Genomic DNA, 13,348 nt, shown 5'->3' on the forward strand with positions numbered 1-13,348 from the left:
TGTGCTGTTAATTTACACACAGTGTGCACGTATCCTGATTATGGTTATGCACTCACCAGCCACTTTATTAGGAACACCCAACTACTTTGAGTGGATAGGCAGGCTGCAGTAACTAATAATTTAAAACCAATGTATGCAGAAGAGCGTCTTTGAATGCACAACAGGTCTAACGTTGAAGTAGATGGGCTACAGAAGCAGAAGACCATAGTTGGGGCCACTCCTGGCTACAGTTTGCACTTGCTCACCAAATCTGGACGTTAGAAAACTGGAAAAACGTTGCTGAGTTTGCTGCAACATTCGGATGACAGATCCAGAGTTAGGCATGAACACAAAAGCTTGAGTATTGCTGACCATGTCCATCCCTTTATGACCACAGCGTACCCTTCTTTTGATGGTTGCTTCCAGCAGGATAAAGCAATATCACAGTCTCAAACTGGTTTCTTAAACACGATGATGAGTTCACTGCACTTAAATGGTCTCCATAGTTACCAGATCTCAATCCAACAGAGCACCTTTGAGATATGGGGAAACGGGAGATTGAAATCAGGGATGTGCAGGTGCGTGATGCTATCACATCAATCTGGAGCAAATTCCCTTAGAGTTTCCAGCACGTTGCCCAATTGATATGTTTCCGGTATGTAAAGTGTATCTACTTTTTGCACGTGTGCACAAGATTTCTTCTTGATAGAGTTATTTTAACACTGAGAAATATGTTGACAGAGCACTAAAGCATCGTCTCCTAAAGTAATAATGAAATCTTTCCTCGCCAATATTTACTTTTCTTGCCATAGCCTTTTCTGCTCTCGGGCCAATCCTTGAAGCACTGTACTTGTGGACTCAACGTTTTATACAACATCTGTCACTCACCCAAAAAACAAACTCAAAAGGTCTTTTTTTATGGAGTCATTTCAAGTCATCACTTTTATTGTGATATGCTGTTAATGCAGAAATGTTGACTCTAGCAGTTTTGATCTAAAGTGTGTATACTCGTGTAGCAGGAGGCTCACTGGCAGTAGCTAATCTTTCCTAACCAGTAGGTTGAATTTAAAGTGGTCCCAGGTTTCTGATGCTTTGACTTATTCTACAGGCAGTTTAAAAACAGCATTTAGTAACTGAGAACACTCTTTATGCTGAAATCGTCTCAAAGATATTTTATCCTTGAAGTCAGTGTCTCCATCCCTTTACTGTGAAGAGTGACTGGCTGGTGGTGGATAAAAAATCTTCATCAGGCTCTCGTAGCTGAGGAATGTGACAGCGTTAACCGGAAATGCTCTCAGGCTGTTCAGCAGGAGGCCTTTGAAAAACACCCTCACTCCTTCTTCCCTCACGCTCACTCTCATGCAGTGCAGGACGCCGCTGTACTCCCGCCCGCCGGCCCCCGACATCTGGAGCCGAGCTTTCACGACGTCCATGGGCGTGGCGAAGGACCAGGTCACCACACCTGCGAATCCACCTGCCACCAATATCGCAAAGGTGCCTGAGGACAGAGAGGCAGAACTAAGACAATACTGAGGAGTTTTCTAAACGAATAGTTTTCATTAAACTATTTGCCAAAAAATGTGCCAACGGTTTTCAAAGCAGACTCTCTCGTAGAGCCAAATATGAGGTTGATATAGTAAAATATCCATGTGGGTTAATGTGTGCTGGGAAAATTTTAATGAGACCTTAAAATCAGGATCTCTGAACATAAAAGTAACTTAAGAAATAAAGATGAATTATCATGAGTAACTAGATATTTATATTCAGCTTCATCATGTGTGTTCACCTCATTACTGGATTCATGCGCTACAAACTGAAAGCCTTAAAGATTTAAATGACTAATTCCAGTTGAGCAGCTTTTGTGAGATGAAGTCCTTTTAAAATCTGTCAGAATACAAGAAACTATCCCACTATGATATCCAGTATTATGTTATGATTGTGACTTTGTAAGTTACTCTCTGACCTGGCTCTTTGCCATCTTGAGTGAGAACCTTACGAGTGACCTCGTAAGGTAAGAAGTAGAGCCCATAGCAGGGGACGTCCCTCAGAGTGAGGGCCAGGCCTCCTCTGTACAGACCCCTGAGCCCCTCCTCCCTCACAATGACAGCGATGCAGTGCACGGGTCCGCGATATCGTGTTGACGTCGATTGACCCTGAAGACGCACCTTGACCAGGTCAATGGGTGCACAAACCGACACCTGAAAACAGATTGCCTCAAAGATTCAGTCCACCAAAAACAACTTCTTAATGGTTTTTAATGTGTTTATATCCCTGGAAATAAAATAGGCCAGTGTGGCTGGTGCAACATAAAATACACAACTACTGCTGAAAGCCTGTATTAAAGTAGAAGTACTGTTAACAGATCCATATTACTTGGTGCATCAGGTTTTTTTAGAGGAGAAGATTAAAGTAGCGTAACGCCCAGTCATGGTCTGCAGAGTAAATAAATCTCAGTTATGAAACATGAGCTGGTTTTTAATTTCCTTAAATCTCTTTTCTGATTCTGAGCTGCAGTCAGTGAACACTCGGAGGCCCCCTTGTGGTCAGATGTAACATTGCATGAACAAAACCTGAATTTCTGTGAAAGCAGTGATAATCCTGCTGTTTCAGCATTTACTTTGGCAAGAGCACCAGCTTTAATTGTTTAATGCAGTTTTTTGTCTATTTGTTTGTTTTTTCTTTTGTTCTCTGCAGAATTACACCACCTAACACTGCTGGTTTCTGCTCTGTTGAATTTCTGTTGAATAAATGATGACACAGCGTAATATGTCATGTGTTGTTGTTCTGAAGTGCTATTTAACTCATTTTAAGACTTGCTAATGAAAAGATTTTTTTAAATGTCCTGATATGTCAAAAATTGTATTTCCACAATATTTCCTCAAAATGTACTTTTGTTAGTTTATTACTACTTCCCTTCTTCAGATACATAGCTGACTGTTTTTGTTCTAACCTACATGCACGGTTTTATGACTATATGCCGCAACTTTAAATGGTTACATTCCAGTTGATTTCAGTCCCTCTGAATTTGTGCATTGTACTGTAGAGGATGCCACCACTGCAACAAGTCTGTTTGTGAAATTTCTTCCTGCCTAGATATTCCACGATCAGCTGTAAGTGTTATTAATGCAGAGTGGAAGCATTTAGGAAAGAGTGTGTAGAAGTTGCCACACTCTGACTCAATAACAGCAGCGCTCCAAACCTCATCTGGCTTTAACATCAGCACAAAAAACTGTGTATGGAATCTTCGTGGCCTTGGTTTCTGTGGCTCAACAGCTGCTATAGGTGTAACGTCAAGGTGATCCAGTACTTTGAACAGATAGGATATCTTACATAACTGCAGTGCTATCACACTGCCAAAGTCTGTCCTAATGCAGTCACACTGATGCAGTAATGGCTGTTAAAGTACTTCAGACGGACTTGGTCGAGATTCTTCTGTAGATATGTTTGTATCTCGTGGCTTGCAGCTAGAATGTTGGTGTGAGCAGTGATTTTTGCAACGTGTGTGGTCTCCTGCAGCTCTAACAGATGAAGTTTTGTGCATACACAGTTGCATGGCAGTGACATGTGCAACCACAGAACATCAAGTGATCTTACCTGCACCAGGCCTGAGAAGCAGCCAGCAGTGAAGACCTGTGCAGCAGAGGCCGGTTTGCCTCGACTGCGCTGAGACTTAGTGAGGTAACCTAAAGCATTACTGTAACAGCCAAAGACAATGGAGTTGGTGATGCCAGTGGTCAGCACAGGAAATGCCATGCCCTTAAAGAATCCATGGAGCTGATGTGATTGAAGCATAAAGGATCAGTGCTGTCTTATCCCAGTGGAGCATTACACTACTTCATGTCAGTATTTCTTGCAAAACAATGTAGGAAAAATGTGGTACCCACCCCTTCATGAGAGTATGTTTTAATCACACAGTGAAATATCCCTTTATACACAGACTGGGCTTGGAGACGTACCTACAAATGTAAGAAGAGATGTAAAATAAAAAATAAAAAATAAGAAACGATTTGTGCATTAAGTCATATTTATTGGTTTCAAAGTGTCATGCAACCTTCACAGTGTCTAACGGATGTCCTACTGCAAGTCCCAGCGCACCTACAACAACCAACAACAACATTTTATTTCTTCACAATCAGACAATTACTGCTCTGTGTTACATTTTCTGTTGTTCTCTTAAAAACAGGATTTTCCTACCTGAAATGCTCCCAGCTAAAAATTCCAAGAGAGGCATGACTTTTACAGTTTCAAATCTGAAAGAAAACCACAGTGTTTCAAAACTCATAAAGATAAAACCTAAAGATGCAGCTTTACAGCTGTCATAACTGAAACTGATTGGTCTGGCAGTCAAGGAGGTTAATGTGTGACTTATTTTAGAAATAATACTCTATGGGGGTTGCATCAAAATCAAAGTCCAAGGTGAAAATCCCACAACAAATTTTTTTCATGGCTCAGAAAAAGGAATTTTCAGGAGTGATTGAGAGCACAAACATATGGATTCTGGCCTGAGTTAAGGCAGTATGGCATTTCACACACATTCCTCACAATCTCCGATCATCTGATAAACAAAAACATTTATTATGCTTCAGTGAATGAACATAAAAGATGGTTTTTAGGGTTGCCAAAACAATAAATGTTAACCAAACCTTATAATTTAGCCAGGTTTAATCTTTGTGGATTGGTTAAAATACAATAGAGTGTTCAGGAGGACAGTTCGCTTTCCAGTTCTTTTTTTTTCTTCTTTTGCATGGTGTTTTTTAATATCCAGTTCTAGAAAAAAAATAAATAAATAAATAACAGCAAATTACAAATTACAGCTCTAAAGGTAGGCAAGGCCTTCCCTACCTTTAGAGCTGGTCATAACTCATGTCATTCTTCGCTCTGCGGTCAGAGAATCTCAAGTCCATGGACATAAAAGCCCACTTGTGTCACATGAGGATTTGGCCGCTTCCCAAGATCGCTTTAAATGTGCAACAGAGAGTGAAGAGGACTGCCCCTCTGTTGGTCTTCCTTGGTCTCCTTGTGTTGGTCTGGAGTTTTGATCTCCTCCATACCTGCTTCATGCCCTGGTGGACGGGGCTGTGGCTCCCCACACCCTCTAGCAGATCATTACATGTAGGAACCTTTTAAAAACAAGCGCGCTCATGCTCACAGGTGTACACACGGGTGCTCACACACACAAACTACACCCTTTTTGGCTCCTACCTTAAAAAGCACACTGTGCGCTGTCGATCTTACGTGCTGCACAATAATGTTTAACACTTAGTATTTACTGTTATTTTCCCATAGATCATCATGATGTTGTTTATCGCTTGTTAAATGCTTGTTTTCTTTTTTCTTTCTCAACAGGTGATCCAGGTGATTGATATATGTATTTTTGTCTGCTTATTTTGTTGGTTTTTGTTTTTTGCCCTTTATCCCCGTCCCTCTTCTCCGCTGTTTTTTTTTTTTGTTTGTTTTCCCTCTTTCTTTCTCCCTTTTCTTTCCCTCATTCAAGTCTGTCCCGTATCTAGCAAGTGAAAATAAAAAATAAAATAAACAATAAAAGGTGAATCAAATAGACCATTACGGCAAGGCTGGGATGGTCCATTTGGTAAAGTAAATCCCTTGGGCATCTTTCTTCGCCTTTAGACAATAATTCTGATGGCAAAAGAGCCAAACGGGACAGGCAAAAAAAAAAAAAAAAAAAAAAGAGTGAAGAGGACTTTTGATGTAAGTTTAGCATTTGAATTCAAACAACCAAAAAATGTAAAAAGAAAAAGAATAAGAATAATAAACAGATTGTTGTGATTGTCTAAATAACCAGGTATAACATTAGTCACCCTTAGTTAGGCTGCATATGATTTACTGTTTTAATTTAATATGTTTCATGCGTAATTGGTATGTTTTCATATTTATGAGCAATGGGACACCTCGGGATGGCATAACCTTGCCGAGGAGACAGAATACCTGCATTCGGCAAGGCTGATAATTAAGGATATTTTCATTCATGAAACTGTCATAGCAAGTATAAAACCATAACTAAAAAATTAAAACCAACTTTTGAAAAATCTGATAATTATCTAATAATTGGTAATTATCAAAAAAAAATTGTGAACTCAATTAATTAGTGAAATAAAGCCTATTATCAATTATAATATAATAAAATAAAATATAATATAATATAAGACAAAAATAAATGTTTCAGTGCTTTTCGCCGATCACCTCGCGGTATTATTATTATTATTATTATTATTATTATTTTGTAATAACTGTTGCGGGAAAAAAAGGTGGAAATTAAAAATAAAACCAACGCTCCAAATTACGTCATCACAAGTGGACGGCAGAGTACGCAATTGTAAACAACGAGTGACGTCACCTCGGCGGGCGACGAAGCTTCGCGTACAAAAAAAAGAAATGCCGCGGTTCGGGTCGGCAGGTTGCTAATGTCTCCGGGTGTCTTCATGTGGACCGTTGCGGGTTTTTTTTAAACAGGTGTAAAATTCTGTAAAAACTGAACTTCTTATCTCTTCGGTTGTCAGGTACAGCAGCAACAAAAAACGAGATATTGAACCATTAAAATCAATACGAGGACCAGTAAGACTGCTGCTTTACACAAGTTAGCAAGTCGTACAGAACATTAAGCATTTAAATTTAATTTTGCTGAACCAGGGGAGTAAAACATGACAACTCTAACGAGGCAAGATCTCAATTTTGGGCAAGGTAAGGCCATTAAAGGAATATATATACCAGGTCTGGTCAGCTCGGCGAGAGTACTGTTAATTTTCCAATAGGTAGTTGTCCTCCTTGCAAAGTCATGCTGTCACTGTCTGCCTGGGTTTTACTATGAATTAAAGTGAGCTAAGTAGACGACACCATATTGCTGAATGTTTGCATTGGGTTTGGCGGGACTTTGTCACATTAGCAAGAACACGAAAGGTTTTATTGTTCGCATGTTTTCCAGTGGTTGCTGACATTCTGTGTGAATTCCTGGAGGTCGCTATTCATCTCATCCTGTATGTCCGTGACGTTTATCCCTCAGGGATATTTCAGAAGCGAAAGAAGTACAACGTACCTGTGCAGGTACTGTTTTATGTGTTATTACTATTTGTTTGCAGCTGTTAGGTGTGTGCATATTAGTTTCTCTAATACAGGACTTCTGTTGGTGTGTTTTATTCCAGATGTCATGTCACCCAGAGCTGAATCAGTATATCCAAGATACACTACACTGTATAAAGCCACTCATTGAAAAGGTAAGCTATGTCCTGAAAGTGACGGGTCAATGTCACACAAAGTGTACTCTCATTTCTCCTCTTACTGCTCTGATATCCTCCATTCGCCTCTTAGAATGATGCAGAGAAGGTGGTTGTGGTCATCATGGACAAAGAGCATCATCCAGTAGAGAGATTTGTTTTTGAGATTTCCCAGCCACCACTGCTCTCCATCAGGTTGCCCTCCACATTTTAATGTTAACTAAAAAGAAGCATCCTTCCGTTGAAATACATTTTTACGGTGACACTGATCACTGACTGTTGTTTGTGTTTTCACAGCTCAGACACGTTGCTGTCACACGTGGAGCAGCTGCTGAGGGCGTTCATCCTGAAGATCAGCGTGTGTGATGCTGTTTTAAATAGTAATCCACCAGGTAATGTCATCGTGGCTCACCGGAAGAGAAGACAATTACATACATGCTTATATACTCATATACTCTGCAAAAGTTTTGGAAAGATTTTTAAATGATATCCTTTAAGTCACATGATTCAGCACAAAGTCTTGCCTAAGCAGCTTAAGAGGATTCTCTTCATTACTGGGGTAAATATTTGTGTTCACCTTTGGACGATAGGAGGTGCATAAATTGATTTACCCATTAGCAAATGATTTACATTTATTTAAGTCTGTGCTCACTTTTCTTCATTGCAAACACCACATACTCCTTTAAAGGCTTACAGACACAAACTAACTCATTCACTTGGCACACATAAACATGAGAACACACCAAATCTACCTTAGGAGAGAAAAAACTGTCAGAACTCTTATTAATGTCAGAAAGCCTTCCAAGAAGACAGAGTAAAGGTCAATTTAGATTGTATATATACCTTATTTTATTTGACTTTGCCCTTTGACTGTACTTGAGATTATTTATATATTTTTGGATTTTAGATAACATTTTCTTTAAAAAAATTACATTTTAACGTGACACGGAAATACAGTCAAAGGTTTAGTTTTCTTGTTTGTTTTTTGACAGGTGTTGTATGCAGTTAAAATTTAAAACATTACAATTTCTAAAATGGAAACCAATTGGGGTTTCATTTTGAAATACCTGTAGAGTTTTCTATATTTATTATTGCTAATTAATAAGACAAAAGTATTTCTTATCAGATTAATTGATGGAATAATTGAACCTTTGTCAGAAATCTATGCCAATTAAACTGGAAGTCGAGAGAAAGGTGACATTATAGTGCACATAACGTGGTATGGGCTCATAGATTTGACTGATTGAACTGTTTTACTTTTCTTTTTTTGTCACAGGGTGTTCGTTTACAGTACTAGTACATACCAGAGATGCTGCTACTCGCAATATGGAGAAGGTTCAAGTAATCAAGGTGAGGTGTTTAAATGCACTTACACAGAAACACAGAATTGTTATTTACATGTGTTGGTCACATTAATGTATTTGCCTCTGGAGGATTTTCCATGGATAGTCGCTGATGAGCAAGAAGTCCACATGCAGGAGCCTAGACTCATTCCACTAAAGTCTATGACTTCTGATATAGTAAAGGTAAGCAGAAGCATCCCATTCACTGATTCATTTAATGGTGAATTATTGTCAGCCGCATGTCCACATTGTTTGGTTGTTTGCCTTTAATAGATGCAGCTGTATGTGGAAGAGAGAGCCCAGAAAACATAGATGCTTTCTTAGCAGGAGCCATGCTGCAGGAGATAATCTGTGACACCAGGGAATCCCAGGCAGAATCTTCAACACAGCCTATCAGTGCTGAATTGATGAGTTGTTGAGGAACACATGGGGAGAGAGTGATGTTCCCTGTGAAATGTATTTTTATGAGGTCCATTAACTTTGCTTCTGGCGGTGTTAAAGGTTGGACTCGCACACTGGGTTGATAGAAGTCCTTTATCATCAGCGTGGGCCATTTTCTCATTCCACATAAATGCGTGATTATGGTTCTGTTTGTGAAATCCTGGGCCGTTGGTTAAAATGTATATATTTTTAATTTATTTCCCGTTATGTGCCAGGAAAGTCTTTCAGCTCTTCATCACACTCCACTGCTAAATATCATCCTATTTGCTGATAGCAGTCAACAAGTCTGATATTGTCATGAATGTGGTCAGTGTAGCTGTGCATCCTTGCTGATACGTAATGTTTTTGTTGTTTTTTGAATGGAGATTTTTAGGGTAACCGGATGGAAATGTCCTTGTAACTCTATGAAATTCAAAGCATATGGAAATCAGGAAAACAGTGTAATATGTACCATTAACACCAGTCTGTAAACTGAGATGACAGTTGTATTGTTAGTGCAATAATATTACTCTGTTTCTTTGTAGGCAGATTTATTTGCTGAAACTCCCACAGACAGCCTGTCCTTATAACTCCACATGGAGGTCATCTGTCAGTCTGTCTCACTCTGTTTATTGTACGGTGTCTTAACTCTCTGTAATGTCCTGCCGAGCAGTTTCTCACATGGTGTCTACAGCAGCATCTGTCAGGAAAGCCTTCCTGGAGTTTCTGTGAAGTTAAAGGATTTCGTTGTGTGCATTTGCAACCAGGGGTAGCATTCTCTTCTATTATTGGATGGCAAATAGAAAGTTCTAATGGAGCATTTGATTTTTTTTTTCCGTTCACAGAAGTTTGTTTTAATATGTGAAAGTTTATTAAACTCTAAAAAAAAACAAAAAACGAACTGTAATGTAAATAAAGGTCTTGGTATAAGAATTCAAGGACCCAAACACATGACAGGAGGAAGAGTAACATCTGAAATCTGAATCTTTTAACAAGTTGAAGTCATACAAACAGGTGGTTAATTCCACCAACGGGCAAAAAACAAACCAAGTGCTACAGGAGGAAATCTAACAAGAACCAATAATGTGCGAGAAATAAACTAACACAGGGAAAATGGGGAAAACAGTTTGTCTTTGTACAACCGAGCTGTCGGCTTTCAATCTGCCGTTTGGGAAATGATGCACAGGAGGTCTAAATACCATGGAGACCGATTAGCTACATGAAGTGTCTCACAAAGTAGTTCTGGCACAAGAATATGAGTTTTCCTGTCTGACAGCAGATCATTTATGGTCTGCATAACAATAGCTAGAATACCACATTAACACAAGATCTTCAGCCTTGCATGCAACTGAACTGTTTACAGTGCTTTTAAATGTAAATGGTTGGTATTGTTTGCACAATGATTCATAGGCATTAACTTTCATGTCAGTTTAGCCCTTAATAAACTTAAAGCTTAAACTTAATTTGTATCGTTTGCAGGATTGTGTCATATGAAACCAAAAGACACTTCATAGATTTAAAATATTAAAATGATCTGATACCACACAAACACGACAGGCTCTCTAAAGTTCAGTTCATTAAGAAAACACAGGTTGTGTTCTTTTATGAAAAACAGAGACAACTTAGATTGAGTTGAGGTTTAAAAATAGATCACTTTTTAGCATAAAAGTAAAAAAGTAGGTTTTTAAACATCCATTTTGTCTTTACTGCTTAGTGATGTACTGGAGTATGTGTGTGGAGTAGATGTGTTAAATACAAATGTATTAAAGGAAGCTGAGATCCAAAACTGTTGAAGCTGCAGTTGTTCAGAACAGTTGGGAAGAAATCGAACAAAAGCAGAAGGTCTGGATGAGTTTGAGTGTCACTAGAGACCAGCAGTAGCAAACATTAAACTTACTCAGTCATCCATTAACTTCCAAGTTGCTGCAGATTCAGGAAAAGTCCCCGCCACAGTGGCTGACCTTCAAATGACTCACAAATGTTTGTCTAAACTATTGCTCACCCTCAGTCTAAACCAAGGTGATCTAAGACTCCTCCAGCCCACAGAAATACCACAGTCAGTAGATCCAAAGGTATCTCCTGCCCAAAGGATTTTATCTCTAGTTATCAGTTTGGACAAAAAAACAGCCTGATATTTTTGGAGAAGGATATGAATTAATATTTTACACTTCATAGAACATCATATAATGATATAACTCCATTTTCATGTGCTGTAGTATCAGTATGAACCATGAATTTGTATATTTTCTGATCACAATAAATCCGATTCAGTCACAGCTCATTCTGCATATGAAGCTTATGCTTTTTTGGTGTGTTTTAAATCTCTTTTCTCTCCTGACCTCCTGGTTCCCCTACGGGCATCGATGGATGTAGTACCCCGTCACATATCCTATGATGTAAACTGCCACCAGTGCAGCTACGGCTCCTGCTGCTTTTACTACTATTCCAGTGCTGCCGACACACATGCTGTTGCAGATCCTGTGAATGGGAAAGAAAGGGGGCGGGTTTATTTGGTACCTGTGGTTTGGCACCCATGGTGGATGTAAGCTTAATTTTAATGGATTAATAACATGACCCCACTCTACACCTTTGAAACAAAGTTATACCACAGTTCATTCAGAACTTGGAGCGATCCCATTTACAGACACACAAACACTGTCAAAAAGTTCCCTGGAGGAAGTAACTACATATCATTTAAACTATAAAAAATAGGGTGCAGGAAGTTTAAGTGAGATGGATACATGGATAAAACTGCATTACAACCTTTCTCCTACACTTGATTTAAACTGTATGGTCAATGTCAAACTCATAAAACCTGGATTCTTTTTATTAAACACATTTAACCTTTGTCAGTTTAACTTAGTCCTCATGTGGTGTCAAGCCCAGCTGCTATCTTTTAAGTCTCACCTCCTCAGTGAGGACTGTGAAGCCTCTACATTCATGTTGATGTTGTCCTCATTCCAGCGGTCGTACTGCACGCTGCCGGAACCGTTGAAGTCCATGAGGACAGTTTTCCTTCGTCTCAGGGGCTGATCTGCTGGAATCACCGCTCACTCACTGCTTCAGTGTTGAGCTTCACTGCGCTCTGAAACAGCGAGTTTGGACAGTTGTGTCTTCGTTACAAAATACTAACACTTTTAGGGTATCTTAAAGTCAATCAAATATCCCGGGGCTAAACCATAGCTCATGACTGAAATAATCCAGTTCAAAAACCAGTGACTGAAGGATTACAAATTCCACTCATATCCTCACAGTCTTACAAAAGTCTTGCTCACCTGTAGGAGTCACAAACACTCACCAGCCTGCTTAGGAATCTCTACTCTCCGGCACTTGTAAATCAGCGACTGAGACGAAGAGCTGTGCCTCAGCCTGTCATAAGTCCTTTGCTCCTAATCCATCTGTTGTTTTTGACCCTGTTAAATGACTCTTTCTCAGTGATAAAGGCCAGCTCGATGTGGTTTGTTAGTCTCCTGTTTCATCAGAGCCTGTGCAGATAGTGCACTGCTTAGCAAAGATAGTTGATTTTGTATAGTTTAATGGTTTGGGCTAAACACAACAGCATGCAGGTTTACTCCTTGGCTTCACTGAAAAGGCAAAATGCAGTACTGTAGTACAGTCCGAGTACTGTTTCAGACACATAATTCAATGATCCCTGCGACTTACTTTTATTACAGTACATACAAGGTAATACCTCAAAAGAAGCAAGGGGATTTTGTTTTTACTTACCTTGAAGTGTCATATTTTAAGCTGAGAAGTTGAGTTAATGAGAATCCTGCGTGTGAACAAAGTTGTTAAGTTGATTTAACCAGTCTGGTTAACAAACATTCAAATCATTTGATCCTTGAAATCAGAAGGAAGAAGAATCGCGGTAGAAGACTTCAGCACTTTGGATTGACAATCTGCAAGGATATAATGGATCCTAATAAGACTACAGCTTGCACTAGTGTTGTTTCACTCTGCTTTAGACATTCTGCAGGTAGAGGTAGAGACTCATTCATCATTAACTTGAATGCTGTACACTGCTGCCCACTTATGGACACGCACTGAGCTTGCCTGCAGCCTATTTATCCTTTCCCTATGTGATACATCTCCCACAAATCTAAAAATAATAAGCAATATTGTACTTCTTTAGATTTTCTTTCTAAGGAGCCAGACTTTCAGATATTTTTAACTGGTCTTGAGCAACAGTTCTCCAGGGTTTCTGACGGTCTTTCAAAGTCATTCTTTAAATATTGACTGTGTTTTCACTCGTTTTTCAGTCCAGTCCTTGTAGCTCAACATTTTAAGAGAAATATTTGTTTTTGTTAACACTGACCTTGAAATTTTAAAAAAAGGCACCAAAAAGACACCTAACTCAAGGGACATAACAGACAACTT

At 39.2% G+C, this 13,348-nt stretch overlaps 3 protein-coding genes across 4 annotated transcripts; 1 reads left to right on the forward strand and 2 right to left on the reverse strand.

Annotated features, from left to right (window-relative positions):
- Window positions 1–915: 915 nt before the first annotated feature.
- Window positions 916–4,222, reverse strand: slc25a45 (solute carrier family 25 member 45). Its single transcript, XM_084917718.1, has 6 exons — window positions 4,174–4,222; window positions 4,031–4,074; window positions 3,864–3,935; window positions 3,574–3,753; window positions 1,943–2,177; window positions 916–1,477 (listed from the first exon to the last, which is right to left on the reverse strand). The coding sequence occupies exons 1-6, from the start codon at window positions 4,208–4,210 to the stop codon at window positions 1,182–1,184; spliced, it is 864 nt and encodes a 287-aa protein (XP_084773844.1). The 5' UTR covers window positions 4,211–4,222; the 3' UTR covers window positions 916–1,181.
- Window positions 4,223–6,304: 2,082 nt separating this feature from the next.
- mad2l2 (mitotic arrest deficient 2 like 2) lies at window positions 6,305–11,252 on the forward strand. Of its 2 annotated transcripts, none has more exons than XM_084917768.1 (8): window positions 6,305–6,678; window positions 6,998–7,038; window positions 7,137–7,208; window positions 7,303–7,403; window positions 7,506–7,600; window positions 8,485–8,558; window positions 8,642–8,734; window positions 8,825–11,252. In XM_084917768.1, the coding sequence occupies exons 1-8, from the start codon at window positions 6,639–6,641 to the stop codon at window positions 8,861–8,863; spliced, it is 555 nt and encodes a 184-aa protein (XP_084773894.1). In that variant the 5' UTR covers window positions 6,305–6,638; the 3' UTR covers window positions 8,864–11,252. The 2 variants fall into 2 exon arrangements, with proteins under 2 accessions (XP_084773894.1, XP_084773893.1); XM_084917767.1 differs by having other exon boundaries at window positions 6,307–6,678; window positions 6,920–7,038.
- A 68-nt stretch (window positions 11,253–11,320) lies between these two features.
- On the reverse strand, window positions 11,321–12,000 carry smim1 (small integral membrane protein 1). The gene is made up of 2 exons (XM_084917769.1): window positions 11,879–12,000; window positions 11,321–11,449 (listed from the first exon to the last, which is right to left on the reverse strand). The coding sequence occupies exons 1-2, from the start codon at window positions 11,971–11,973 to the stop codon at window positions 11,323–11,325; spliced, it is 222 nt and encodes a 73-aa protein (XP_084773895.1). The 5' UTR covers window positions 11,974–12,000; the 3' UTR covers window positions 11,321–11,322.
- Window positions 12,001–13,348: the final 1,348 nt, after the last annotated feature.

This window comes from Perissodus microlepis, chromosome 20, assembly GCF_051167445.1.
Source record: "Perissodus microlepis isolate ML-2025 ecotype Zambia chromosome 20, ASM5116744v1, whole genome shotgun sequence".
NCBI classification, from domain to species: Eukaryota; Metazoa; Chordata; class Actinopteri; order Cichliformes; family Cichlidae; genus Perissodus; species Perissodus microlepis.

Coding starts and splice junctions, on each gene's coding strand:
- mad2l2 (XM_084917767.1), top strand. CDS start 6,639: ATGACAACTCTAACGAGGCAAGATCTCAATTTTGGGCAAG. Junction 7,039..7,136: donor AGTACAACGTACCTGTGCAG/GTACTGTTTTAT, acceptor GTTTTATTCCAG/ATGTCATGTCACCCAGAGCT. Junction 7,601..8,484: donor TTTAAATAGTAATCCACCAG/GTAATGTCATCG, acceptor TTTTTGTCACAG/GGTGTTCGTTTACAGTACTA.
- slc25a45 (XM_084917718.1), bottom strand. CDS start 4,210: ATGCCTCTCTTGGAATTTTTAGCTGGGAGCATTTCAG. Junction 3,936..4,030: donor ATCCGTTAGACACTGTGAAG/GTTGCATGACAC, acceptor TTACATTTGTAG/GTACGTCTCCAAGCCCAGTC. Junction 2,178..3,573: donor GCTTCTCAGGCCTGGTGCAG/GTAAGATCACTT, acceptor ATCTGTTTTCAG/GTGTCGGTTTGTGCACCCAT.
- smim1 (XM_084917769.1), bottom strand. CDS start 11,973: ATGGACTTCAACGGTTCCGGCAGCGTGCAGTACGACCGCTGGAATGAG. Junction 11,450..11,878: donor TCACAGTCCTCACTGAGGAG/GTGAGACTTAAA, acceptor TCCCATTCACAG/GATCTGCAACAGCATGTGTG.